At 61.6% G+C, this 26,077-nt stretch overlaps 1 protein-coding gene across 1 annotated transcript; it reads left to right on the top strand.

Annotated features, from left to right (window-relative positions):
* Nucleotides 1–7,578: 7,578 nt before the first annotated feature.
* LOC122146686 (WAP four-disulfide core domain protein 5-like) lies at nt 7,579–14,512 on the top strand. The gene is made up of 4 exons (XM_042766994.1): nt 7,579–7,777; nt 8,017–8,148; nt 8,774–9,071; nt 14,506–14,512. Exons 1-4 carry the CDS (start codon nt 7,684–7,686, stop codon nt 14,510–14,512), a joined length of 531 nt encoding a protein of 176 aa, XP_042622928.1. The 5' UTR covers nt 7,579–7,683.
* Nucleotides 14,513–26,077: the final 11,565 nt, after the last annotated feature.

The following is a 26,077-nucleotide window of genomic DNA, read 5'->3' as shown; positions in this document are numbered from 1 at the left end:
TGTCATTACACAGCCTGAAGAAACGCAGAAATAAGTGACTCTCAGTCTTTGAAAGTAATTAACACGTCTACGAATGAGTAGTAGGTTTTAAAACACTGATTTGAAGCGGACAAATATGTCAAATTTGTATTTAGGTTTGAGACCCATTGCGAAACCCCTGATTTACAAATGCTGAAACCACACTACCTGGCCTCCCCTAATGATCCTCTTGAATTCTCTAGTGGACGGTTTCTGTCCGGCAAGGCTGACGGTCGTGCCGTCCCATCGAGGATGTTCTTCTGATGAAGACTGCCCTGGAGGACACAAATGCTGTCGATTTGACTGTTGGCCTGTTTGCGTACTGCCTGTTTTCAGTGAGTTTCAGTTAATAATGGATGCTAGGACTAAAAAATACCTCACGTAACGCATTGAATTCAATAAGTTTTGAGGCAGAGACTTTGCCTTCTGTTGTTCTCCTCTAAAGTAGGTTTGAATTAATCCCTTAGGATAGTTTTAAGCACAGGATGGCTTTACAAAATAAAGAGGAATAATACTTCAAACAGTGGTTCTCAATTCCAGTCCTGGGGACCCCCTGCTCTGCACGTTTTGCATGTCTCCCTTATTTGATGATCAAACATGCAAAATGTGCAGCGCAAGGGGTCCCCAGGACTGGAATTGAGAACCACTGACTTGGAATATAATTCACTCTGTAGGTAAAACTTGCGTTGTATATTGAAGTAGCATACGGTCTATATCAGGGGTGGCGAACTCCGGTCCTGGAGAGGCGCAGCCCTGCAGAGTTCAGCTCCAACCCGAATTAAAACTCACCTGCCTGTAGCTTTCTAATAACCCTTCAGACCTTGATTAGGTTGTTCAGGGTTGAAGCAAAACTCTGCAGGGCTGCGAGTCCAGGACCGACGTTCGCCAGCCCTGGTCTATATGCACAAACTAAAGCTGACTATCTGTGTTCACGCAGTGAAGCTGGGTCAATGTCCCATACCGGAGATGATTCCACTGTGTGCTGAAAGCTGTTTCAATGATGGCCAGTGTCCTGGTACACAGAAATGTTGCCCAACCACCGGTGGCTTTGCATGCAGTGAACCACGTGGTCAGGGAAGAGGTCAGGCAAGTTGCCAGGGAAGAGGTATTGGCCAGGGAAGCGGACTGGGAAGTGGTATTGGCCAGGGAAGCGGTTATGGTCAGGGTTATGGCACTGGAATGGGAAGCGGCACTGGAATGGGAAGCGGACAGGGGGAATGGGAAGCTGGAGGGGGGGGCGGACAGGGCCAGGGAAGCGGCGCTGGAATGGGAAGCGGCCACGGAAGCGGCGCTGGAATGGGAAGCGGACAGGGAAGCGGTTATGGTCAGGGTTATGGGGAGCTGGAATGGGAAGCGGACGGGGCCAGGGAAGCGGCGCTGGAATGGGAAGCGGCGCTGGAATGGGAAGCGGACTGGGAAGGGAAGTGGTATTGGCCCAGGGTTATGGCGCTGGAATGGGAAGCGGACAGGGCCAGGGAAGCGGCGCTGGAATGGGAAGCGGACAGGGAAGCGGTTATGGTCAGGGTTATGGCGCTGGAATGGGAAGCGGCGCTGGCCAGGGAAGCGGCGCTGGAATGGGAAGCGGCGCTGGAATGGGAAGCGGCGCTGGAAGCGGACAGGGAAGCGGTTATGGTCAGGGTTATGGCGCTGGAATGGGAAGCGGCGCTGGGCGCTGGAATGGGAAGCGGCGCTGGAATGGGGGAAGCGGACAGGGAAGCGGTTATGGTCAGGGTTATGGCGCTGGAATGGGAAGCGGCGCTGGAATGGGAAGCGGCACTGGAATGGGAAGCGGACAGGGAAGCGGTTATGGCGCTGGAATGGGCAGCGGTGCTGGAATGGGCAGCGGTGCTGGAATGGGAAGCGGCACTGGAATGGGAAGCGGTGCGGGCCAGGGAAGCGGCGCTGGAATGGGAAGCGGTGCTGGAATGGGAAGCGGCGCTGGAATGGGAAGCGGTGCGGGCCAGGGAAGCGGTGCGGGCCAGGGAAGCGGCACTGGAATGGGAAGCGGTGCGGGCCAGGGAAGCGGCGCTGGAATGGGAGGTGGACAGGGAAGCGGCGCTGGAATGGGAAGCGGTGCGGGCCAGGGAAGCGGCGCTGGAATGGGAGGTGGAATGGGAAGCGGCGCTGGAATGGGAAGCGGCGCGGGCCAGGGAAGGGGCGCTGGAATGGGAATGGGAGGTGGAACGGGCCAGGGAAGCGGCGCTGGAATGGGAAGCGGCGCTGGAATGCGGGCCAGGGAAGCGGCGCTGGAATTGGAAGCGGTGCGGGCCAGGGAAGCGGCGCTGGAATGGGAAGCTGGTGGCGGGCCAGGGAAGCGCGCGGAATGGGAAGCGGGCTGGAAGGGAAGCGGCGCGGGCCAGGGAAGCGGCGCTGGAATGGGAATGGGACGTTGGACGGGCCAGGGAAGGGGCGCTGGAACGGGAAGCGGACAAGGCCAGGGAAGCGGACAAGGCCAGGGAAGGGGACGGGAAGCGGACAAGGGAAGCGGCGCGCGGCCAGGGAAGCGGCGCTGGAATGAGTTGGAACGGGAAGCGGACAGGGAAGCGGCGCTGGAATGGGAAGGGTGCGGGCCAGGGAAGCGGCGCTGGAATGGGAAGCGGCGTGGGCCAGGGAAGCGGCGCTGGAATGGGAAGCGGCGGGCCAGGGAAGCGGCGCTGGAATGGGAAGCGGGCCAGGGAAGCGGCGCTGGAATGGGAAGCGGCGCTGGAATGGGAAGCGGCGCTGGAATGGGAAGCGGCGCTGGAATGGGAATGGGAGGTGGAACGGGCCAGGGAAGCGGCGCTGGAATGGGAGGCGGCGCGGGCCAGGGAAGCGGCGCGGGCCAGGGAAGCGGCGCAGGCCAGGGAAGCGGCGCAGGCCAGGGAAGCGGCGCTGGAATGGGAAGCGGCGCTGGAATGGGAAGCGGCGCTGGAATGGGAAGCGGCGCTGGAACAGGGAAGCGGCGCGGCGCTGGGAAGGGCGCGGGCAAGGCCAGGGAAGCGGCGCGGGAGGGAAGCGGCGCTGGAATGGGAAGCGGCGCTGGAATGGGAAGCGGCGCGCTGGAAGGGAAGCGGCGCTGGAATGGGAAGCGGGCGGGGCAGGGAAGCGGCGCGGGAATGGGAAGGGGCCAGGGAAGGGGACAGGGCCAGGGAAGCGGCGCTGGAATGGGAAGGGGACATGGCCAGGGAAGCGGCGCTGGAATGGGAAGCGGCGGGCCAGGGAAGCGGGCTGGAAGCGGCGCTGGGCCAGGGAAGCGGCGGGAATGGGAAGCGGGCGGGCCAGGGGAGCGGCGCTGGAATGGGCGGCGGCGGGAAAGGGAAGTGGCGCTGGAATGGGAAGCGGCGTGGGCCAGGGAAGCGGCGCTGGAATGGGAAGCGGCGCTGGAATGGGAAGCGGCGCTGGAATGGGGAAGCGGCGGGCCAGGGAAGCGGCGCTGGAAGGGCGCTGGAATGGGAAGCGGCGGGAATGGGCGGGCCAGGGAAAGCTGGAATGGGAAGCGGCGCGGGCCAGGGAAGCGGCGCTGGAATTGGAAGCGGTGCGGGCCAGGGAAGCGGCGCTGGAATGGGCGCTGGAATGGGAAGCGGGCCGCTGGAATGGGAAGCGGAAGGCCAGGGAAGCGGCGCTGGAATGGGAAGCGGCCAGGGAAGCGGCGCTGGAATGGGAAGCGGCGCTGGAATGGGAAGCGGCGCTGGAATGGGAAGCGGCGCTGGAAGGGAAGCGGCGCCGGTGTGGTGGGAGGCGCTGGAATGGGAAGCGGCGCGGGCCAGGGAAGCGGCGCTGGAATGGGAGGCCGGCGCTGGAATGGGAAGCGGCGCGTGCCAGGGAAGTGGCGCTGGAATGGGAAGCGGCGTGGGCCAGGGAAGCGGCGCTGGAATGGAAGCGGCGCTGGCCAGGGAAGCGGCGCTGGAAGTGGCGCTGGAAGCGGCGCTGGAACGGGAAGCGGCGCTGGAATGGGAAGCGGCGCTGGAACGGGAAGGGAAGCGGCGGTGGGCCAGGGAAGCGGCGCTGGAATGGGAAGCGGCGCGGGAAGCGGGGGAAGCGGCGCTGGGAATGGGAAGCGGCGCTGGCCAGGGAAGCGGCGCTGGAATGGGGAAGCGGCGCGGGCCAGGGAAGCGGCGCTGGGGAAGGAAGGAAGCGGCGCTGGAAGGGAAGCGGCGTTGGAATGGGAAGCGGCGCTGGCCAGGGAAGCGGCGCTGGAATGGGAAGCGGTGCTCCAGGGAAGCGGCGCTGGAAGGGGAAGCGGCGCTGGAATGGGAGGCGGCGCTGGCCAGGGGAAGCGGCGAATGGAGCGGGAGCTGCGGCGGGCCAGGGAAGCGGCGCTGGAACGGGAAGTGGTGCGGGCCAGGGAAGCGGCGCTGGAATGGGAAGCGGCGGGGGCCAGGGAAGCGGCTGGAAGCGGCGCTGGAATGGGAAGCGGCGCTGGAGCGGCGCTGGAATGGGAAGCGGCGCTGGAATGGGAAGCGGCGCTGGAATGGGAAGCGGCGCTGGAATGGGAAGCGGCGCGGGCCAGGGAAGGGGCGCTGGAATGGGAGGTGGAATGGGAAGCGGCGCTGGGATGGGAAGCGGCGCTGGAATGGGAAATGGGAGGCGCGGCTGGAATGGGAAGCGGCGCGGGCCAGGGAAGCGGCGCTGGAATGGGAGGCGGCGCGGGCCAGGGAGAAGCGGGAATGGGAATGGGAAGCGGTGGCTGGCCAGGGAAGCGGCGTGGAATGGGGAAGCGGCGCTGGAAGCGGCGGAAGCGGCGCTGGAATGGGAAGCGGCGCGGGCCAGGGAAGCGGCGCTGGAACGGGAAGCGGCGCGGGCCAGGGAAGTGGCGCTGGAATGGGAAGCGGCGCGGGGAAGGGAAGCGGGGCGCGGGCCATGGAAGCGGGCGGGGACGGGGAAGGGGCGCTGGAATGGGAAGGAATGGGATGGGGAAGCGGCCAGGGAAGCGGCGCTGGAAGGGAAGCGGCGCGGGAATGGGAAGCGGCGCTGGAAGGGAAGCGGTGCGGGCGCAGGGAAGCGGCGCTGGAAGGGGAAGCGGCGCGGGCCAGGGAAGCGGCGCTGGAATGGGAAGCGGTGGGCCAGGGAAGCGGGATGCGGGCCAGGGAAGCGGCGCTGGCCAGGGAAGCGGCGCTGGCCAGGGAAAGCGGGAATGGGAGCGGCGCTGGGCGCTGGCCAGGGACGGCGCTGGAAGCGGGGGAGGGAGGAAGGGAAGCGCTGGCCAGGGAAGCGGCGCTGGCTGGAACGGGAAGCGGCGTGGCCAGGGAAGCGGCGCTGGAATGGGAAGTGGACAGGGAAGCGGCGCTGGAATGGGAAGCGGTGCTGGAATGGGAAGCGGTGCGGGCCTGGGAAGCGGCGCTGGAATGGGAGGTGGAATGGGAAGCGGGCTGGCCAGGGAAGCGGAATGGGGAAGGGAAGCGGGGCAGGGCAGGGCGTGGAATGGGAAGGCGCTGGAATGGGAAGCGGTGGGAAGCGGGCAGGGAAGCGGAAGCGGCGCAGGGAAGCGGCGCTGGAAAGGGGAAGCGGGCCAGGGAAGCGGCGCTGGGCCAGGGAAGCGGCGCTGGAAGCGGCGTGGCTGGAATAGCGGTCGGCGCTGGCCAGGGAAGCGGCGCTGGAATGGGAGGTGGAACGGGAAGCGGTGTGGGCCAGGGAAGCGGCGTTGGAATGGGAAGCGGGCCAGGGAGGGAAGCGGCGCTGGGAAGCGGGGAGTTGGAATGGGAAGCGGCGGCGCGGGCCAGGGAAGCGGCGGGCAGGGAAGCGGCGCTGGAATGGGAAGGTGGAACGGGAAGCGGACGGGCCAGGGAAGCGGTCAGGGAAGTGGCGCTGGCCAGGGAAGCGGCGCTGGAATGGGAGGTGGAACGGGAAGCGGACAAGGCCAGGGAAGCGGTCATGGAAGCGGCGTTGGAATGGGAAGCGGTCATGGAAGCGGCGCTGGCCAGGGAAGCGGTCATGGAAGCGGCGCTGGCCAGGGAAGCGGTCATGGAAGCGGCGCTGGCCAGGGAAGCGGTCATGGAAGTGGCGCTTGCCAGGGAAGCGGTTATGGTCAGGGAAGCGGTCAGGGATGTGGTCAAGGAAGTTGTCGACGATGTGGCCAAGGTCAATGATGTGCTCAGGGAAATGGTCATGGGAGTTTTGCATAATACTTTCTGGATATCTTTTCAATTCAGTGCTTTATTCATATGGCATGTTTTCCCTGTTTGTTCAAACGGTTTAGAAAGATTCTGTCTCTCCCCCACCTCCTCAAATAAAAATAATTGCTTGATTGAAGAGTTGGTGTTTTTGGTATCATTTGGCTGTTTTCTCACAACTGCTCTCTGGCATCAGTGCTTGAAGTTCCTCTCCCTGAGACCTGGACATTTAGCAAAGTATTAGCCATTTTTTAGCCAATTTAAAAGAAGAACTGTTTTGTGTGTTTTAAATTTATTTTTGGCAAAGCTGAATTGGCTGCAGCCATTACTCCAGTCAGAAATCATTTTAATATGCCGATTTGGTGCTCTAGAAACATTTCATGAATGCTGAAAACAGTTTGTAGGGAGCAAGTAATACTTCCATGAGGCAATATATGCTAAAGACAGCATGTTCCTAGGAGACGTTGATTTCTTAAACACAGTTGTACTAATAAATATAGGAATAGTATAACAGGTGATGCAGGTCAAAAGCTTAGGACCAGTGTATTTAGAATTGGAATAAAGCTTGCCGTGTTTGGGAAATATACTGTTTAAATAAAGTAAAAGAGGCTATATTTAAAATGTTTCATGGTATATGCAGCTAAAAGTGTGTTAGAGATTTAATCTGGATATTGATTTATTCCTGCGATTTGTTTGCTGAATGGAAAAGGAGTCTATATTATCCATGTATTTTGTAATTGTGTTTACACAAGGATTTTATTTATTTATTTATTTATTTATTTTGGGTGGATGTGGAAAATGTAATTAGAAGGAAAACATATTACATTCAAGTTAAATAATTTTGGTATGTATGTATTATTCAAATGAATGTAGTAATAACTTTACTTTTCTTGTAGATCTTTTTATTATTTTGGGAACGTTTCTCATACAAATTCAGGGTCCAAGCCAAATTTCATCCATTTTCTTCAGGAGACTTAAGGACTACTGCACCAGTTTGGAGAACATTGTTAATAAAAAAGAAAACAAGACTTGTAATATTTTTACGAATATACAGTTGTTGATTACTGAGTAAATGGTTTGCACACTCTTGTACATTACTGTTGTATATTTTGTTCTGGTTAATTTTAAGAAAAGAAGAAGAATTAGAAGAACCGGCACGCAGCGCTGCATGAAGTCGAACACACCTATTGGTAGCCACAACATGATCGCTGTACCACCTGACCACTGCAGATTCATTTTGCAGTTGATAGTGTCGCCATAGAAATGCACAATCCTCTCATAATTAGGCTAGCTTAATTATTATGACATGGCGTGAACGCAGCATTCAGCTCATCCAACCCCAATCAAACACACCTGAACAAGCTAATCAAGGCATTTCAGATTACTAGAAAGCTACAGGCAGGTGAGTTTGATCAGGGTTGGAATTGACCTGTTCTCCTTGGATCTTTAAAACCCCATTTTACAGAGGTTGATATTGCAGCAACACTTATTCGTTTTAGTTTTGTGCACTTCGCTGTCCGCTTCTCCTGACGCACCAATTCAGCGCATTTTCCAGCAGAGATCACAGGCCGGGAGGATGACAGCTCGAGTGTATTTCTCGTTGATTGCTGTTTTATCGTGTCTGTTTGGATACTTGAGCATAACTCACGCTATTCAAAGACGAACCACAGGTGAGAAGATCTGTTGCTTTCATTACACAGCCTGAAGAAACGCAGAAATAAGTGACTCTCAGTCTTTGAAAGTAATTAACACAGTCTACGAATGAGTAGTAGGTTTTAAAACACTGATTTGAAGCGGACAAATATGTCAAATTTGTATTTAGGTTTGAGACCCATTGCGAAACCCCTGATTTACAAATGCTGAAACCACACTACCTGGCCTCCCCTAATGATCCTCTTGAATTCTCTAGTGGACGGTTTCTGTCCGGCAAGGCTGACGGTCGTGCCGTCCCATCGAGGATGTTCTTCTGATGAAGACTGCCCTGGAGGACACAAATGCTGTCGATTTGACTGTGGGCCTGTTTGCGTACTGCCTGTTTTCAGTGAGTTTCAGTTAATAATGGATGCTAGGACTAAAAAATACCTCACGTAACGCATTGAATTTAATAAGTTTTGAGGCAGAGACTTTGCCTTCTGTTGTTCTCCTCTAAAGTAGGTTTGAATTAATCCCTTAGGATAGTTTTAAGCACAGGATGGCTTTACAAAATAAAGAGGAATAATACTTCAAACAGCGGTTCTCAATTCCAGTCCTGGGGACCCCCTGCTCTGCACGTTTTGCATGTCTCCCTTATTTGATGATCAAACATGCAAAATGTGCAGCGCAAGGGGTCCCCAGGACTGGAATTGAGAACCACTGACTTGGAATATAATTCACTCTGTAGGTAAAACTTGCTATTCATGCTCTGAGTGTTTTGTGTTGTATATTGAAGTAGCATACGGTCTATAGGGGGGGTGGCGAACTCCGGTCCTGGAGAGGCGCAGCCCTGCAGAGTTCAGCTCCAACCCGAATTAAAACTCACCTGCCTGTAGCTTTCTAATAACCCTTCAGACCTTGATTAGGTTGTTCAGGGTTGAAGCAAAACTCTGCAGGGCTGCGAGTCCAGGACCGACGTTCGCCAGCCCTGGTCTATATGCACAAACTAAAGCTGACTATCTGTGTTCACGCAGTGAAGCTGGGTCAATGTCCCATACCGGAGATGATTCCACTGTGTGCTGAAAGCTGTTTCAATGATGGCCAGTGTCCTGGCACACAGAAATGTTGCCCAACCACTGGTGGCTTTGCATGCAGTGAACCACGTGGTCAGGGAAGAGGTCAGGCAAGTTGCCAGGGAAGAGGTATTGGCCAGGGAAGCGGACTGGGAAGTGGTATTGGCCAGGGAAGCGGTTATGGTCAGGGTTATGGCACTGGAATGGGAAGCGGCACTGGAATGGGAAGCGGACAGGGAAGTGGCGCTGGAATGGGAAGTGGACAGGGCCAGGGAAGCGGCGCTGGAATGGGAAGCGGCCAGGGAAGCGGCGCTGGAATGGGAAGCGGACAGGGAAGCGGTTATGGTCAGGGTTATGGCGCTGGAATGGGAAGCGGACAGGGCCAGGGAAGCGGCGCTGGAATGGGAAGCGGCGCTGGGAAGCGGGGAAGCGGACTGAAGTGGTTGGCCAGGGAAGCGGTTATGGCACTGGAATGGGAAGCGGACAGGGCCAGGGAAGCGGCGCTGGAATGGGAAGCGGCGCTGGAATGGGAAGCGGACAGGTTATCAGGTTATGGCGGTTATGGCGCTGGGAAGGGAAGCGGCGCTGGAATGGGAAGCGGCGCTGGGAATGGGAAGCGGCGCTGGAATGGGAAGCGGCGCTGGAATGGGGGAAGCGGCGCTGGAATGGGAATGGGCTGGCAGGGAAGCGCAGGGATGGGAAGCGCGCTGGGAATGGGAAGCGGCGCTGGAATGGGGAAGCGGCGCTGGAATGGGAAGTGGCGCTGGAATGGGAAGCGGCGCTGGAATGGGGGAAGGGACAGGGAAGCGGTTAGGGGAATGGGAAGCTGGAATGGGAAGCGGACAGGGAAGCGGCGCTGGAATGGGAAGCGGCGCTGGAATGGGAAGCGGCGCTGGAATGGGAAGCGGACAGGGAAGCGGGAATGGCTGGCGCGGGAATGGCGCTGGAATGGAAGCGGCGCTGGAATGGGAAGCGGCGCGGGCCAGGGAAGCGGCGCTGGAATGGGAAGCGGTGCGGGCCAGGGAAGCGGCAGGGAAGCGGGGCTGGGAAGGGAAGGGGGCTGGAATGGGAAGCGGCGCTGGAATGGGAAGCGGCGCTGGAATGGGAAGGGAAATGGGAAGCGGCGGCCAGGGAAGCGGGGAAGGGCGCTGGAAGGGAAGCAGGCGCTGGAATGGGAAGCGGGCTGGAATGGGCGGTGGGCCAGGGAAGCGGCGCTGGAATGGGAAGTGGACAGGGAAGCGGGGCCGGGGAGTGGGCGCTGGAATGGGAAGCGGTGCGGGCCAGGGAAGCGGCGCTGGAATGGAATGGGAAGCGGTGCGGGCCAGGGAAGGGAAGCGGCGTTGGAATGGGAAGCGGCGCGGGCCAGGGAAGCGGCCAGGGAAGCGGTCATGGAAGCGGTGCGGGCCAGGGAAGCGGCGCTGGAATGGGAAGCGGTGCGGGCCAGGGAAGCGGCGCTGGAATGGGAGGCGGTGCGGGCCAGGGAAGCGGCGCTGGAAGCTGGGAATGGGCGGGCGGGCCAGGGAAGCGGCGCTGGAATGGGAAGCGGTGGCCAGGGAAGCGGCGCTGGAATGGGAAGCGGCTGGCGCGGGCCAGGGAAGCGGCGCTGGAATGGGAAGCGCCGGCCAGGGAAGGGCCAGGGAAGCGGCGCTGGAATGGGAAGCGGTGTGGCCAGGGAAGCGGCTGGCCAGGGAAGCGGCCAGGGAAGCGGCGCTGGCATGGGAAGCGGCGCTGGAAGGGAAGCGGCGCTGGAGCGGGGAAGCGGCGCCGGGCCAGGGAAGCGGCGCTGGAATGGGGGGGAAGCCAGGGAAGCGGCGCTGGAATGGGAAGGGAAGGGCGGCGGCAGGGAAGCGGCGCTGGAATGGGAAGCGCCGCGGGCCAGGGAAGCGGCGCTGGAATGGGAAGCGGTGCGGGCCATGGAAGCGGCGCTGGAATGGGAAGCGGCGCGGGGGAAGGGGGCGGGCTGGAATGGGAAGCGGCGCTGGCCAGGGAAGCGGCGCTGGAATGGGAAGCGGCGGGCCAGGGAAGCGGCGCTGGAATGGGAAGCGGCAAGGCTGGGCGGCGCTGGGGAAGCGGCGCTGGAATGGGAAGCGGCGCGGAATGGGAAGCGGCGGAAGGAATGGGGAAGCGGCGCGGGCCATGGAAGCGGGAAGGGGGCGCGGGCCAGGGAAGCGGCGCTGGAATGGGAGCGGCGGGCCAGGGAAGCGGCGCTGGAAGGGAAGCGGCGCTGGAATGGGAAGGGAAGCGGCGCTGGAATGGGAAGCGGGCGGGCCAGGGGGAAGCGGCGCTGGAATGGGAAGCGGGAAAGGGGGAAGGGAAGCGGGCTGGAATGGGAAGCGGACAGCGGCATGGGAAGCGGCGCTGGAATGGGAAGCGGCGCTGGGCCAGGGAAGCGGCGCTGGAATGGGAAAAGGGAAGCGGGGAATGGAAGCGGGGAAGCGCTGGAAGGGAAGCGGCGCTGGAATGGGCGGACTGGGAAGCGGTGCGGGCCAGGGAAGCGGCGCTGGAATGGGAAGCGGTGCGGGCCAGGGAAGCGGCGCTGGAATGGGAGGTGGAATGGGAAGCGGCGCTGGAATGGGAAGCGGCGCTGGAATGGGAATCGGCGCGGGCCAGGGAAGCGGCGCTGGAAAGCGGGGAAGCGGCGCTGGCCAGGGAAGCGGCGCTGGCGGCGCTGGAAGGGGAAGGGGAAGCGGCGCTGGCCAGGGAAGCGGCGCGGGCCAGGGAAGCGGAGTTGGAATGGGAAGCGGCGCTGGAATGGGAAGCGGCGCTGGGCCAGGGAAGCGCGCGGGAAGGGAAGCGCTGGCTGGAATGGGAGGGAGCGGCGGGGCTGGAATGGAAGCGGCGCTGGCCAGGGAAGCGGCGCTGGAATGGGAATGGGAAGCGGCGCGGGACGGGAAGCGGCGCTGGAATGGGAAGCGGTGGAATGGGAAAGGGAAGCGGCGCGGGGCAGGGAAAGCGCGGGGAACTGGGAAGCGGCGCAGGCCAGGGAAGCGGCGCATGGGAAGCGGCGCAGGCTGGAAGCGGGCGGGAGGGAAGCGGGCGCTGGAATGGGAAGCGAAGCGGCGCTGCCAGGGAAGCGGGCTGGAATGGGAAGGCGGGAAGGGAAGGCGCTGGAATGGGGCAGGGGCAGGGAAGCGGCGCTGGAATGGGAAGCGGGCGCTGGCCAGGGAAGCGGCGCTGGAATGGGAGCTGGAATGGGAAGCAGCGCTGGAATGGGAAGTGGCGCGGGCCAGGGAAGCGGCGCTGGAATGGGAAGCGGCGCGGGCCAGGGAAGCGGCGCTGGAACGGGAAGCGCTGGCAGGGGCGGGGCCAGGGAAGGGCGCTGGAATGGAAGGGGGGAAGGGGGGGGAAGCTGGGGGAAGCGGCGCTGGAATGGGGCCAGGGAAGCGGCGCTGGAATGGGAAGCGAAGTGGCGGAATGGGCGCGCTGGAATGGAATGGGAGGGAGGGAAGGGCTGGGAAGGGGAAGCGGCGCTGGAATGGGAATGGCGGCGGGGAAGGGAAGCGGCGCCAGGGAAAGGGAAGCGGCGCTGGCCAGGGAAGCGGGCGCTGGAATGGGAGCGGCGCTGGAAGCGGGAAGCGGGGAACTGGGCCTGGGAAGCGGGCTGGAATGGGAGGCGGGACGGGAAGCGGCGCTGGGCCAGGGAAGCGGCGCTGGAATGGGAACGGGAAGCGGGCGGGCCAGGGAAGCGGCGGAATGGGCTGGAATGGGAAGGGGAATGGCGGGCCAGGGAAGCGGCGGCGCTGGAATGGGAGCGGCGCGGGCCAGGGAAGCGGCGCTGGGGCGGCGCGGGCCGGGAAGCGCGCTGGAAATGGGAAGCGGCGCGGGGAATGGCGGCGCTGGAATGGGAAGCGGCGCTGGAATGGAAGGGAAGCGGGCCAGGGCGCGGGCCAGGGAAGCGGCGCTGGAATGGGAAGCGGAATGGCCAGGGAAGCGGCGCTGGGAAGGGGAAGCGGCGCTGGAAGCGGGAAAGCGGCGCGGGATGGGAAGCGGCGCGGGCCAGGGAAGCGGCGCTGGAATGGGAAGCGGCGCGGGGCAGGGAAGCGGCGCTGGAAGGGGGAGCGCGGGCCAGGGAAGCTGGAATGGGCAAGCGGCGCTGGAATGGGAAGCGGGCGGGCTGGGGCATGGGAAGCTGGGCGCAGGGGGCGCTGGGGAAGCGGCGCGGGCCAGGGAAGCGCCGCTGGAATGGGAGCGGTGGGCCAGGGAAGCGGCTGGTGGAACGGGAAGCGGGAAGCGGGGCAGGGAAGCGGCGCTGGAATGGGGGGAAGGGAAGCGGGCCAGGGAAGCGGCGCGGGCCAGGGAAGCGGCGCTGGAATGGGGGGGTGGCGGGCCAGGGAAGCCAGGGAAGCGGCGCGGGGAAGCGGGGGCGGCGCGGGCAGGGAAGCGGCGCTGGCCAGGGAAGCGGGCGCGGGCCAGGGAAGCGGCGCTGGAATGGGAGGGAAGTGGGAAGCGGCGGAATGGGAAGCGGCGGGAAGCGGCGCTGGAAAGGGAAGAAGCGGGCCAGGGAAGCGGCGCTGGAATGGGAAGCGGCGCTGGAATGGGAAGCGGGATGGGCCAGGGAAGCGGTGGCTGGGAAGCGGCGCTGGAATGGGAAGCGGGCGGGAAGGGAAGCGGGCGGGCCAGGGAAGCGGCGCTGGAATGGGAATGGGCGGGGGGCCAGGGAAGCGGGCAGGGAAGCGGAAGGGAAGCGGAACAGGGAAGCGGGCCAGGGAAGCGGCGCTGGAATGGGGGGCGGCGCTGGAATGGAAGTGGAAGGGGAAGCGGACAAGGCCAGGGAAGCGGGGAAGGGAAGCGGGCGGGCCAGGAAGCGCGGCGCTGGAATGGGAAGTGGCATGGGAAGCGGCAAGGGAATGGGCGCTGGAATGGGAAGCGCGCGGGCCAGGGAAGCGGCGCTGGGAAGGGGGGTGGAACGGGAAGCGGCGGCGCTGGCCAGGGAAGCGGCGCTGGGAATGGGAAGGTGGAAGGGGGGCGCTGGCCAGGGAAGCGGTCATGGAAGCGGCGCTGGCCAGGGAAGCGGTCATGGAAGCGGCGTTGGAATGGGAAGCGGTCAGGGAAGCGGCGTTGGAATGGGAAGCGGTGCTGGCCAGGGAAGCGGCGCTGGAATGGGAGGTGGAATGGGAAGCGGACAAGGCCAGGGAAGCGGTGCGGGCCAGGGAAGCGGCGCTGGAATGGGAGGTGGAACGGGAAGCGGTGCGGGCCAGGGAAGCGGCGCTGGCCAGGGAAGCGGTCAGGGAAGCGGCGTTGGAATGGGAAGCGGTCATGGAATCGGCGCTGGCCAGGGAAGCGGTCATGGAATCGGCGCTGGCCAGGGAAGCGGTCATGGAAGCGGCGCTGGCCAGGGAAGCGGTCATGGAAGCGGCGCTGGCCAGGGAAGCGGTCATGGAAGCGGCGCTTGCCAGGGAAGCGGTTATGGTCAGGGAAGCGGTCAGGGTCATGTGGTCAAGGAAGTTGTCGACGATGTGGCCAAGGTCAATGATGTGCTCAGGGAAATGGTCATGGGAGTTTTGCATAATACTTTCTGGATATCTTTTCAATTCAGTGCTTTATTCATATGGCATGTTTTCCCTGTTTGTTCAAACGGTTTAGAAAGATTCTGTCTCTCCCCCACCTCCTCAAATAAAAATAATTGCTTGATTGAAGAGTTGGTGTTTTTGGTATCATTTGGCTGTTTTCTCACAACTGCTCTCTGGCATCAGTGCTTGAAGTTCCTCTCCCTGAGACCTGGACATTTAGCAAAGTATTAGCCATTTTTTAGCCAATTTAAAAGAACTGTTTTGTGTGTTTTAAATTTATTTTTGGCAAAGCTGAATTGGCTGCAGCCATTACTCCAGTCAGAAATCATTTTAATATGCCGATTTGGTGCTCTAGAAACATTTCATGAATGCTGAAAACAGTTTGTAGGGAGCAAGTAATACTTCCATGAGGCAATATATGCTAAAGACAGCATGTTCCTAGGAGACGTTGATTTCTTAAACACAGTTGTAATAATAAATATAGGAATAGTATAACAGGTGATGCAGGTCAAAAGCTTAGGACCAGTGTATTTAGAATTGGAATAAAGCTTGCCGTGTTTGGGAAATATACTGTTTAAATAAAGTAAAAGAGGCTATATTTAAAATGTTTCATGGTATATGAAGTTAAAGAGTGTGTTTTTGATTTTTTCTTGATATTGATTTATTCCTGCGATTTGTTTGCTGAATGGAAAAGGAGTCTATATTATCCATGTATTTTGTAATTGTGTTTACAAATGAATTTTTTTATATTTTTTTTGGGGGGATGGATGTGGAAAGTGTAATTAGAAGGAAAACATATTACATTCAAGTTAAATAATTTTGATATGTATGTAGTATTCAAATGAATGTAATAACTTTTCTTGTACATCTTTTTATTATTTTGGGAAAGTTTCACATACAAGGTCAGGGTCCAAGCCAAATTTCATCCATTTTCTTCAGGAGACTTAAGGACTACTGCACCAGTTTGGAGAACATTGTTAATAAAAAAGAAAACAAGACTTGTAATATTTTTACGAATATACAGTTGTTGATTACTGAGTAAATGGTTTGCACACTCTTGTACATTACTGTTGTATATTTTGTTCTGGTTAATTTTAAGAAAAGAAGAAGAATTAGAAGAACCGGCACGCAGCGCTGCATGAAGTCGAACACACCTATTGGTACCACAACATGATCGCTGTACCACCTGACCACTGCAGATTCATTTTGCAGTTGATAGTGTCGCCATAGAAATGCACAATCCTCTCATAATTAGGCTAGCTTAATTATTATGACATGGCGTGAACGCAGCATTCAGCTCATCCAACCCCAATCAAACACACCTGAACAAGCTAATCAAGGCATTTCAGATTACTAGAAAGCTACAGGCAGGTGAGTTTGATCAGGGTTGGAATTGACCTGTTCTCCTTGGATCTTTAAAACCCCATTTTACAGAGGTTGATATTGCAGCAACACGTATTCGTTTTAGTTTTGTGCACTTCGCTGTCCGCTTCTCCTGACGCACCAATTCAGCGCATTTTCCAGCAGAGATCACAGGCCGGGAGGATGACAGCTCGAGTGTATTTCTCGTTGATTGCTGTTTTATCGTGTCTGTTTGGATACTTGAGCATAACTCACGCTATTCAAAGACGAACCACAGGTGAGAAGATCTGTTGCTTTCATTACACAGCCTGAAGAAACGCAGAAATAAGTGACTCTCAGTCTTTGAAAGTAATTAACACAGTCTACGAATGAGTAGTAGGTTTTAAAACACTGATTTGAAGCGGACAAATATGTCAAATTTGTATTTAGGTTTGAGACCCATTGCGAAACCCCTGATTTACAAATGCTGGAAACCACACTACCTGGCCTCCCCTAATGATCCTCTTGAATTCTCTAGTGGACGGTTTCTGTCCGGCAAGGCTGACGGTCGTGCCGTCCCATCGAGGATGTTCTTCTGATGAAGACTGCCCTGGAGGACACAAATGCTGTCGATTTGACTGTGGGCCTGTTTGCGTACTGCCTGTTTTCAGTGAGTTTCAGTTAATAATGGATGCTAGGACTAAAAAATACCTCACGTAACGCATTGAATTCAATAAGTTTTGAGGCAGAGACTTTGCCTTCTGTTGTTCTCCTCTAAAGTAGGTTTGAATTAATCCCTTAGGATAGTTTTAAGCACAGGATGGCTTTACAAAATAAAGAGGAATAATGCTTCAAACAGTGGTTCTCAATTCCAGTCCTGGGGACCCCCTGCTCTGCACGTTTTGCATGTCTATTTTATTTGTTGGTCAAACATGCAAAATGTGCAGCGCAAGGGGTCCCCAGGACTGGAATTGAGAACCACTGACTTGGAATATAATTCACTCTGTAGGTAAAACTTGCTATTCATGCTCTGAGTGTTTTGTGTTGTATATTGAAGTAGCATACTGTCTATATCAGGGGTGGCGAACTCCGGTCCTGGAGAGGCGCAGCCCTGCAGAGTTCAGCTCCAACCCGAATTAAAACTCACCTGCCTGTAGCTTTCTAATAACCCTTCAGACCTTGATTAGGTTGTTCAGGGTTGAAGCAAAACTCTGCAGGGCTGCGAGTCCAGGACCGACGTTCGCCAGCCCTGGTCTATATGCACAAACTAAAGCTGACTATCTGTGTTCACGCAGTGAAGCTGGGTCAATGTCCCATACCGGAGATGATTCCACTGTGTGCCGAAAGCTGTTTCAATGATGGCCAGTGTCCTGGCACACAGAAATGTTGCCCAACCACCGGTGGCTTTGCATGCAGTGAACCACGTGGTCAGGGAAGAGGTCAGGCAAGTTGCCAGGGAAGAGGTATTGGCCAGGGAAGCGGACTGGGAAGTGGTATTGGCCAGGGAAGCGGTTATGGTCAGGGTTATGGCACTGGAATGGGAAGCGGCACTGGAATGGGAAGCGGACAGGGAAGTGGCGCTGGAATGGGAAGCGGACAGGGAAGCGGTTATGGTCAGGGTTATGGCGCTGGAATGGGAAGCGCGCAGGGAATGGGAAGCGGCGCTGGAAGGGCAGGGCCAGGGAAGCGGCGCTGGAATGGGAAAGGGCCAGGGAAGCGGCGGGTCTGGGAAGGGGAGGGAAGCGGCGCTGGAATGGGAAGCGGACAGGGAAGGGGTTATGGCGCTGGAATGGGAAGCGGACAGGGCCAGGGAAGCGGCGCTGGAATGGGAAGCGGCGCTGGAATGGGAAGCGGACTGGGAAGTGGTATTGGCCAGGGAAGCGGTTATGGCACTGGAATGGGAAGCGGGAATGGAAGCGGACAATGGAAGGGACAGGGATGGAAGCGGCGCTGGAATGGGAAGCGGCGCTGGAAATGGGAAGGGAACGGGGGGAAGTGGTTATGGTCAGGGTTATGGCGCTGGAATGGGAAGCGGCGCTGGATGGGAAGCGCGGCGCTGGAATGGGAAGCGGCGCTGGAAGGGAAACGGGAAGCGGCGCTGGAATGGGAAGCGGCGCTGGAATGGGAAGCGGCGCTGGAATGGGAAGCGGCGCTGGAATGGGAAGCGGCGCTGGAATGGGAAGCGGCGCTGGAATGGGAAGCGGTGCGGGCCAGGGAAGCGGCGCTGGAATGGGAAGCGCGGGCCAGGGAAGCGGCGCTGGAATGGGAAGGGCGCTGGAATGGGAAGCGGCGCTGGAATGGGAAGCGGCGCTGGAATGGGAAGCGGCGCTGGAATGGGGAGGGGCCAGGGAAGCGGGGCGGGAATGGGAAGCGGCGCTGGAATGCGCTGGAATGGGCGCTGGAATGGGAAGCGGCGCTGGAATGGGAAGCGGCGCTGGAATGGGAAGCGGGCGGGAAGGGGAAGCGGCGCTGGAATGGGAAGCGGCGCTGGAAGGGAAGCGGAATGGGCTGGAATGGGAAGCGGCGCGGGAATGGGAAGCGGCGCGGGCCAGGGAAGCGGCGCGGGAAGGGAGGGAACAGGGCGGCGCTGGAATGGGAAGCGGCGCGGGCCAGGGAAGCGGCGCTGGAATGGTAGGAGGCGGGGCTGGCCAGGGAAGCGGTCAGGGAAGCGGCGTTGGAATGGGAAGCGGCGCGGGCCAGGGAAGCGGCGCTGGAATGGGAAGCGGCGCGGGCCAGGGAAGCGGCGCTGGAATGGGAAGCGGCGCGGGCCAGGGAAGCGGCGCTGGAATTGGAAGCGGTGCGGGCCAGGGAAGCGGGCGCGGGGAAGGGAAGCGGCGGAATGGGGAAGCGGTGCGGGCCAGGGAAGCGGCGCTGGAATGGCCAGGGAAGGGAAGCGGCGGGAGGGGGAAAGCGGCGCTGGAACGGGAAGCGGGGCGGGCCAGGGAAGCGGGGCGGGCCAGGGAAGCGGCGGTGCTGGCCAGGGAAGCGGCTGGCTGGAAGCGGGGGAAGCGGCGCTGGGGGAGGGCGGCGCGTGCCAGGGAAGTGGCGCTGGAATGGGAAGCGGCGTGGGCCAGGGAAGCGGCGCTGGAACGGGAAGCGGCGCTGGAACGGGAAGCGGCGCTGGAACGGGAAGGGGACAGGGAAGCGGCGCTGGAACGGGAAGCGGTGCGGGCCAGGGAAGCGGCGCTGGAACGGGAAGCGGCGCGGGCCAGGGAAGCGGCGCTGGAATGGGAAGCGGCGCTGGAACGGGAAGTGGACAGGGAAGCGGCGCTGGAATGGGAAGCGGTGCGGGCCAGGGAAGCGGCGCTGGAATGGGAGGCGGTGCGGGCCAGGGAAAGGAAGCGGCTGGAATGGGAAGCGGTGCGGGCCAGGGAAGCGGCGCTGGAATGGGAGGTGGAATGGGAAGCGGCGCTGGAATGGGAAGCGGCGCGGGCCAGGGAAGCGGCGCTGGAATGGGAAGCGGCGCGGGCCAGGGAAGCGGCGCTGGAATGGGAAGCGGCGCTGGAATGGGAAGCGGGCGCGGCCAGGGAAGCGGCGCTGGAATGGGAAGCGGGGCGGGCCAGGGGGAAGGGAAGCGCTGGAAGGGAGCGGCGCTGGGAATGGAAGCGGCGCTGGAATGGGAAGCGGCGCGGGGATGGGGGAAGCGGCGCTGGAATGGGAGGTGGAACGGGAAGCGGACAAGGCCAGGGAAGCGGCGCAGGCCAGGGAAGCGGCGCAGGCCAGGGAAGCGGTGCGGGCCAGGGAAGCGGAGCTGGAATGGGAAGCGGCGCTGGAACGGGAAGTGGACAGGGAAGCGGCGCTGGAATGGGAGCTGGCCAGGGAAGCGGCGCTGGCCAGGGAAGCGGCGCTGGCCAGGGAAGCGGCGCTGGCCAGGGAAGCGGCGCTGGAATGGGAAGCGGCGCTGGCCAGGGAAGCGGCGCTGGCCAGGGAAGCGGTGCTGGCCAGGGAAGCGGCGCTGGAATGGGCGCTGCGGAAGCGGGGCCAGGGAAGCGGCGCTGGAATGGGAAAGCGGTGGCCAGGGAAGCGGCGCTGGGCCAGGGAAGCGGGAATGGGAAAGGGCGCTGGGGAAGCGGCGCTGGAATGGGAAGCGGCGCGGGAAGCGGGAATGGAATGGAAGCGGCGCTGGAATGGGAAGCGGCGCTGGAAAGGGAAGCGGCGCTGGCCCAGGGAAGCGGCGAATGGGAAGGGAATGGCTTGAATGGGGAAGCGGCGGAATGGGCCAGGGAAGCGGCGCTGGAATGGGAGGCGGCGCGGGCCAGGGAAGCGGCGGTGGCTGGGAAGGGGCCCTGGAGGGAAGCGGGCTGGCCAGGGAAGCGGCGCGGGGAATGGGAAGCGGCGCTGGAATGGGAAGCGGCGCTGGAATGGGAATCGGCGCGGGCCAGGGAAGCGGCGCTGGAATGGGAAGCGGTGCGGGCCAGGGAAGCGGCGCTGGAATGGGCGCTGGAATGGGAAGCGGCGCTGGAATGGGAAGCGGCGCGGGCCAGGGAAGCGGCGCTGGAATGGGAAGCGGTGCGGGCCAGGGAAGCGGCGGTGGAAGGGAAGCGGCGCTGCAACAGGGAAGCGGTGCGGGCCAGGGAAGCGGGCGCTGGAATGGGAAGCGGCTGGAATGCTGGAAGGGAAGCGGCGCTGCGGGAAGCGGAAAGCGGGAAGCGGTGCGGGCCAGGGAAGCGGCGCTGGAATGGCAAGGCGCTGGGAAGGGAAGCGGCGGGCAGGGAAGTGGCGCTGGAAAGGGAAGCGGCGCGGGCCAGGGAAGCGGGTAGGGGAATGGGAAGCGGCGCTGGAAGGGAAGCGGCGCTGGAAGGGGGAATTTTTGGGGGTGGAATGGGAAGCGGCGCTGGAAGGGAAGCGGCGCTGGCCATGGAAGCGGCGCTGGAATGGGAAGCGGCGCGGGAATGGGGGAAGCGGCGCTGGAAGGGCGGCGCTGGGAATGTGGAAGGGAAAGGGCCATGAATGGGAAGCGGGCTGGAAGGGAAGCGGCGCTGGCCAGGGAAGCGGCGCGGGGAATGGGAAGCGCTGGAAAGCGCGGGCCAGGGAAGCGGCGCTGGAATGGGAGCGGAGCGGGAAGGGAAGCGGCGCTGGCCTGGGAAGCGGTGCTGGAATGGGAAGCGGCGCTGGACAGGGAAGGGCGCTGGGGAAGCGGCGCTGGAATGGGAAGCGGCGCGGGCCAGGGAAGCGGCGCAGGGAAAGCGGCGCTGGAAGGGAAGCGGCGCTGGGCTGGAACTGGAAGCGGCGCTGGAATGGGAATTTGCAGGCGCTGGAAGCGGTCGCCAAGGAAAGGGAAGCGGGCAGCTGGAATGGGAATGGAAGCGGCGCGGGCCAGGGAAGCGGCGCTGGAATGGAAGCTGTGGAATGGGAACGGAGCTGGAATGGGAAGCGGCGCTGGAATGGGAAGCGGCGCTGGCCATGGGTTGGCGGGCGGCGCTGGAATGGGAAGCGGCGCTGGGAAGGGAACCAGGGAATTGGAACGGGCCAGGGAAGCGGCGGGGAATGGGAAGCGGCGCGGGCGCTGGGAAGCGTGCTGGCGCTGGGAATCAGCGGCGCGGGCCAGGGAAGCGGCGCTGGAATGGAAGCGGCGCTGGGAACTGGGAAGCGGCGCTGGAATGGGAAGCGGCGCTGGAATGGGAAGCGGCGCTGGTGCTTCCAATGGGAAGCGGCGCTGGGAATGGGAAGCGGGCGGGCCAGGGAAGCGGCGCTGGAATGAGGCAGGGAAGCGGCGCTGGAATGGGAAGCGGCGGAACACCCAGGGAAGCGGTGGAAAGGGAAGCGGCGGTGGAATGGGAAGCGGCGCTGGAATGGGGCACTTGGTGGAATGGGAAATGGTCGCGTGCTCGGGCCAGGGAAGCGGCGCGGGCCAGGGAAGCGGCGCTGGAATGGGAGGTGGACAGGGAAGCGGCGATGGAATGGGAAGCGGCGCGGGCCAGGGAAGCGGCGCTGGACAGGGAAATGGCGCTGGAATGGGAGCGGAAGCGGCCAGGGAAGCGGCGAAGCTGTGGCGCTGGAACCTGGGAAGCGGCGCTGGAATGGGAAGCGGAATGGAATGCAGGGCCTGGCGGCGCAGGGAATGGGAAGCGGTCGCGGGCCAGGGAAGCGGCGCATGGAAGGAAGCGGCGCTGGGATGGGAAAGCGCTGGAATGGGATGCTGGGCAGGCCAGGGGGAAGACGGCTGGAAATGGGAAGCGGCGGGAAGCGGGCGCGGGGAATGGAAGCGGTTATGGCTGGAATGGGAAAGCGGTTGGGAATTCCGGCTCCAGGGAAGCGGCTGCTCTGCCAGGGGAGTTTGCATGTGGAACAGGGATTTGATGCTTGCTGGATGAAGCAAAGCGGGAAGCGGCAAGGGGTCAGGGCGGGGCGCTGGAATTGGGAAGCTGCCTGCGGGCCAGGGACTCGTAGCTGGAATGGGAAGCGGGACCTGGGAAGCGGCTGGAATGGGGATGCGGCGCTTGAAGTGGGAATACGGAATGTGGGAAGGGGAAGCGGCGGTCCTGGGGAAGCGGCGCTGGCATGGGAAGCGGCGCCAACCGTTTTAGCATGAAACTCACCTGCCTGTGCTGGAAAACCCTAAAGACCAGGGAAGCGGTTGTTTGGGAAGCGGAAGCTGGAACTGGGCAGCTGGAGCTGGCCAGGGATAGCCCGGCGCTGGAATGGGAAGCGCATTGGCTGGGAAGGGAAGCGGCGCTGGAACGGGCAAGGGCAAGGGGCCAGGTGGAAGCGGCTCCCTGGAATGGGAAGCCACCGCTGGGCCAGGAAGCGGCGCTGGTCAAAGGGAAGCGGGCTGGGCCTGGAAAGGGAAGTGTGCGCTGGATTGGGAAAGGGCGCTGGAATGGGAAGCGGCGCTGGGCCAGGGAAGCGGCTGGAATGGAGCCAGGGAAGCGAAGCTGGAATGCTGGAACTGAAGCGGATTTGCCAGGGAAGCGGCCGGAATGGGCGCTGGAATGGGAAGCGGACAAGGGCCAGGGAAGCGGCGCTGGAAGGGAAGCGGCGCTGCGGGCCAGGGAAGCGGCGCTGGAATATAGGAAGCGCTGGAATGGCCTGGTGGGATGCAGGAAGCTGGCGGGAATGGAAGGGGGCTGGAATGGGCGGCGGCGGGACAGGGCCAGGGCGGCGCTGGAATGGGAAGCGGACGCTGGCCAGGGAAGCGGCGCTGGAATGGGGCCAGGGAAGCGGCGCGGGCAGGGAAGTGGCGCTGGAATGGGAAGTGGAATGGGCGCGGGCCAGGGAAGTGGCGCTGGCCAGGGAAGCGGCGTTGGAATGGGAAGCGGTCAGGGAAGTGGCGCTGGCCAGGGAAGCGGCGCTGGAATGGGAAGCGGCGGGCCAGGGAAGCGGCGCGGGAATGGGAAGCGGGACATGGAAGGGGCTGGAATGGGAAGCTGGAATGGGAAGCGGCGCAAGGCCAGGGAAGCGGCGCTGGAATGGGAAGCGGTGCAGGGCCAGGGAAGCGCGCTGGAAAGGGAAGCGGCGCTGGCCAGGGAAGCGGCCAGGGAAGCGGCGCTGGAATGGGAATGGGAGGTGGAGCGGGCCAGGGAAGCGGCGCTGGAATGGGAAGCGGCGCTGGATGGGAAGCGGCGCTGGCCATGGAAGCGGCGCATGGGAGCGGCGCTGGAATGGGAAGCGGCGCGGGCCAGGGGAAGCGGGCGAATGGGAAATGGCCCGGGAAGCGGCGCTGGAGCGGCGGGAAGCGGCGCTGGAATGGGAATCGGTGCGGGCCAGGGAAGCGGCGCTGGAATGGGAAGCGGCGCGGGCCAGGGAAGCGGCGCTGGAGGGGGAAGCGGAAGCGGGCCAGGGAAGCGCTGGAATGGATGGGAAGCGGCGAAGGGCCAGGGAAGCGGCGCTGGAATGGGAAGCGGCGCGGGAAGGGAAGCGGCGCTGGAATGGGAAGCGGCGCGGGCCAGGGAAGGGGCGCTGGAATGGGAAGTGGCGCTGGAATGGGATGGGCTGCGCGGTCTAGGGAAGCGGCGCTGGAATGGGAAGCGGAAGGGAATGGGAGCTGGAACGGGAAGCGGCGCTGGAACGGGAAGCGGCGCGGGCCAGGGAAGGGGCGCTGGAATGGGAGCTGGAACGGGAAGCGGACAAGGCCAGGGAAGCGGCGCTGGAATGGGAAGCGGTGCGGGCCAGGGAAGCGGCGGTGGGCCAGGGAAGCGGCGCTGGAATGGGAAGCGGCGCAAGGCCATGGGGAAGCGGCGCTGGAATGGGAAGCGGCGCTGGAATGGGAAGCGGTGCGGGCCAGGGAAGCGGCGCTGGAATGGGAAGCGGCGCTGGAATGGGAAGCGGTGCGGGCCAGGGAAGCGGCGCCATGCTTCCCATTCCAGCGCCGCTTCCCTGTCCGCTTCCCATTCCAGCGCCGCTTCCCATTCCAGCGCCGCTTCCCATGGCCAGCCCCCACTTCCCATTCCAGCGCCGCTTCCCTGGCCCGCACCGCTTCCCCTTCCGCGATCCGCTTCCCTGTCCGCTTCCGATTTCCTGCGCCGCTTCCCTGGCCAGCGCCACGCTTCCCATTCCCTGGCGCCGCTTCCCTTCCTGAACGCTTTCCCTGTCCAGCGCCGCTTCCCTGGACCCTTCCCTGGCCGCTTCCCATTCCAGCGCCGCTTCCCTGGCCCGCGCGATGTTTCCCCATGGGCAGCGCAACGTATGCCCCTGGACCATCAGCGACGCTTCCAATTCCAGCGCCGCTTCCCATTCCCGCACCCGCTTCCCAGTCCAGCGCCGCTTACCATGCGCCCCAGCGCCGGTCCCATTCCAGGCCGCTTCCCTGGCCAGCGCCGCTTCCCGGGCCTTGCACCCGCTTCCCATGATCCAGCCTCGCTTTCATGTACCCCCAGCGTCCGCTTCCCTGGCCAGGTACGCAAATTCCCGTTCCAGCGCCATGCGCGATTCCTTTGGCCAGCGCGCTTCCATGAGCCAGCGCCCGCGTCCCAGCGGCCGCTTCCGCATCCCAGCGCGCTTCCCTTCCAGCGACCGCTTCCCTGGGCAAGCGCCGCAGTTTCACCTACCGGATGCTCCGCTTCCAGCGGCCTTGTGACCGCTTCCCTATCCATGTCCCAGGCCGTTCCGTTCCACCTCCATTCACAGCGCCGCCGCTTCCCTGTCCGGCCCCGCCGCTTCCCATTCCAGCGCCGGCTTCACTTCCCCTTCCCTTCCAGCCCGCTTCCCTGGCCCGCCGCCGATTCCCCTGGCCGCGCCGCTTCCATGCATGTCCGCTTCCACTTCCGATCTCCCATTCCAGCGCCGCTTCCCTGGCCCGCGCCGCTTCCATTCCAGCGCCGCTTCCCTGGCCCGCGCCCGCTTCCCATTCCAGCGCACGCTTCTAACATCCTGGCTTCCCGCGCCGCTCCCATTCCAGCGCCGCTTCCCTGGCCTTGTCCGCTTCCCATTCCAGCGCCGCTTCCCTGGCCCGCACCGCTTCCCATTCCAGCGCCCGCCCTACCCTGCGCCGCACCGCTTCCCATTCCCAGCGCCGCTCCCCTGGCCCGCACCGCTTCCCCATGGCCCGCGCCGCTGTCCCCTTCCAGCGCCGACTTCATGGCCCCCGCACCCTTCCCATTTTACCAACAGCGACCGCGTGCCCGGGCCAGCGCCGCATTCCACCATGTTGTCAGCAGACGCTTCCGCTTCCCCCGCGCCGCTGTCCCATTCCAGCGCCGAATCCATTGGGCCCGCACCGCTTCCCATTCGCGCCGCTTCCCATTCCCAGAGCCCACTAACCGCTGACCATAACGCCCCCCCCCCCCCTTCCAGCTGTCCGCTTCCCATTCAAGCGGCCGGCTTCCACATTCCAGCGCCCGTTCCCATTCCAGCGCCGTCTTCCCATTTCCAGCGCCAATAACCCTGACCATAACCGCTTCCTGGTCCGCTTCATGCCAGCGCCGCCTCCATTTCCAGCGCCGCTTCCCATTCCAGCGCCGCTTCCATTCCAGCGCATAACCTCTGACCATAACCGCTCCCTGTCCGCTTCCCATTCAACTTGCCTGACCTCTTCCCTGATGCGTGGTTCTGCATGCAAAGCCACGGTGGTTGGGCAACATTTCTGTGTACCAGGACTGGCCATCGTGAAACAGCAGGTGAGTTTTAGTGCGGGTTTGGGCTGACTACAGAACCGCCTCTCCAGGACGGAGTTAGCTTCCCCTGATATGGAACCGTATCACTGCTTCCAATATACAGTAGGTGGACATCAAGCGTTACTTCTACCGCCTTTCGATACCGCGCCCTTGTCTGCAAAAGAATACTTTGCGGCTTTGACCACTAGTGGCGCTTTGTCAGCAAGTTTTCAAACAAGCGCATCAAAACACATTTTCGCAAATAGACGTCAGTTTGCCTCCTTTAGTGTGTTGGCATTTTGACAGCTGCAGTCATGTGGAAAATGAAAGAAAGAAAAAAACACTATAGTTAAAATATTTAATATTCACAGATGAAAGTTTCA

Source organism: Cyprinus carpio, chromosome A11, assembly GCF_018340385.1.
Source record: "Cyprinus carpio isolate SPL01 chromosome A11, ASM1834038v1, whole genome shotgun sequence".
NCBI lineage: Eukaryota > Metazoa > Chordata > Actinopteri > Cypriniformes > Cyprinidae > Cyprinus > Cyprinus carpio.
This window is presented reverse-complemented; position numbering and strand designations above follow the sequence as displayed.

Bases quoted from the DNA above. Each gene is read 5' to 3' on its own strand.
- LOC122146686 (XM_042766994.1), top strand. From the start codon at position 7,684: ATGACAGCTCGAGTGTATTTCTCGTTGATTGCTGTTTTATCGTGTCTG. The intron at 7,778-8,016 runs GTGAGAAGATCT...TGAATTCTCTAG, and splicing joins TATTCAAAGACGAACCACAG to TGGACGGTTTCTGTCCGGCA. The intron at 8,149-8,773 runs GTGAGTTTCAGT...GTGTTCACGCAG, and splicing joins TTGCGTACTGCCTGTTTTCA to TGAAGCTGGGTCAATGTCCC.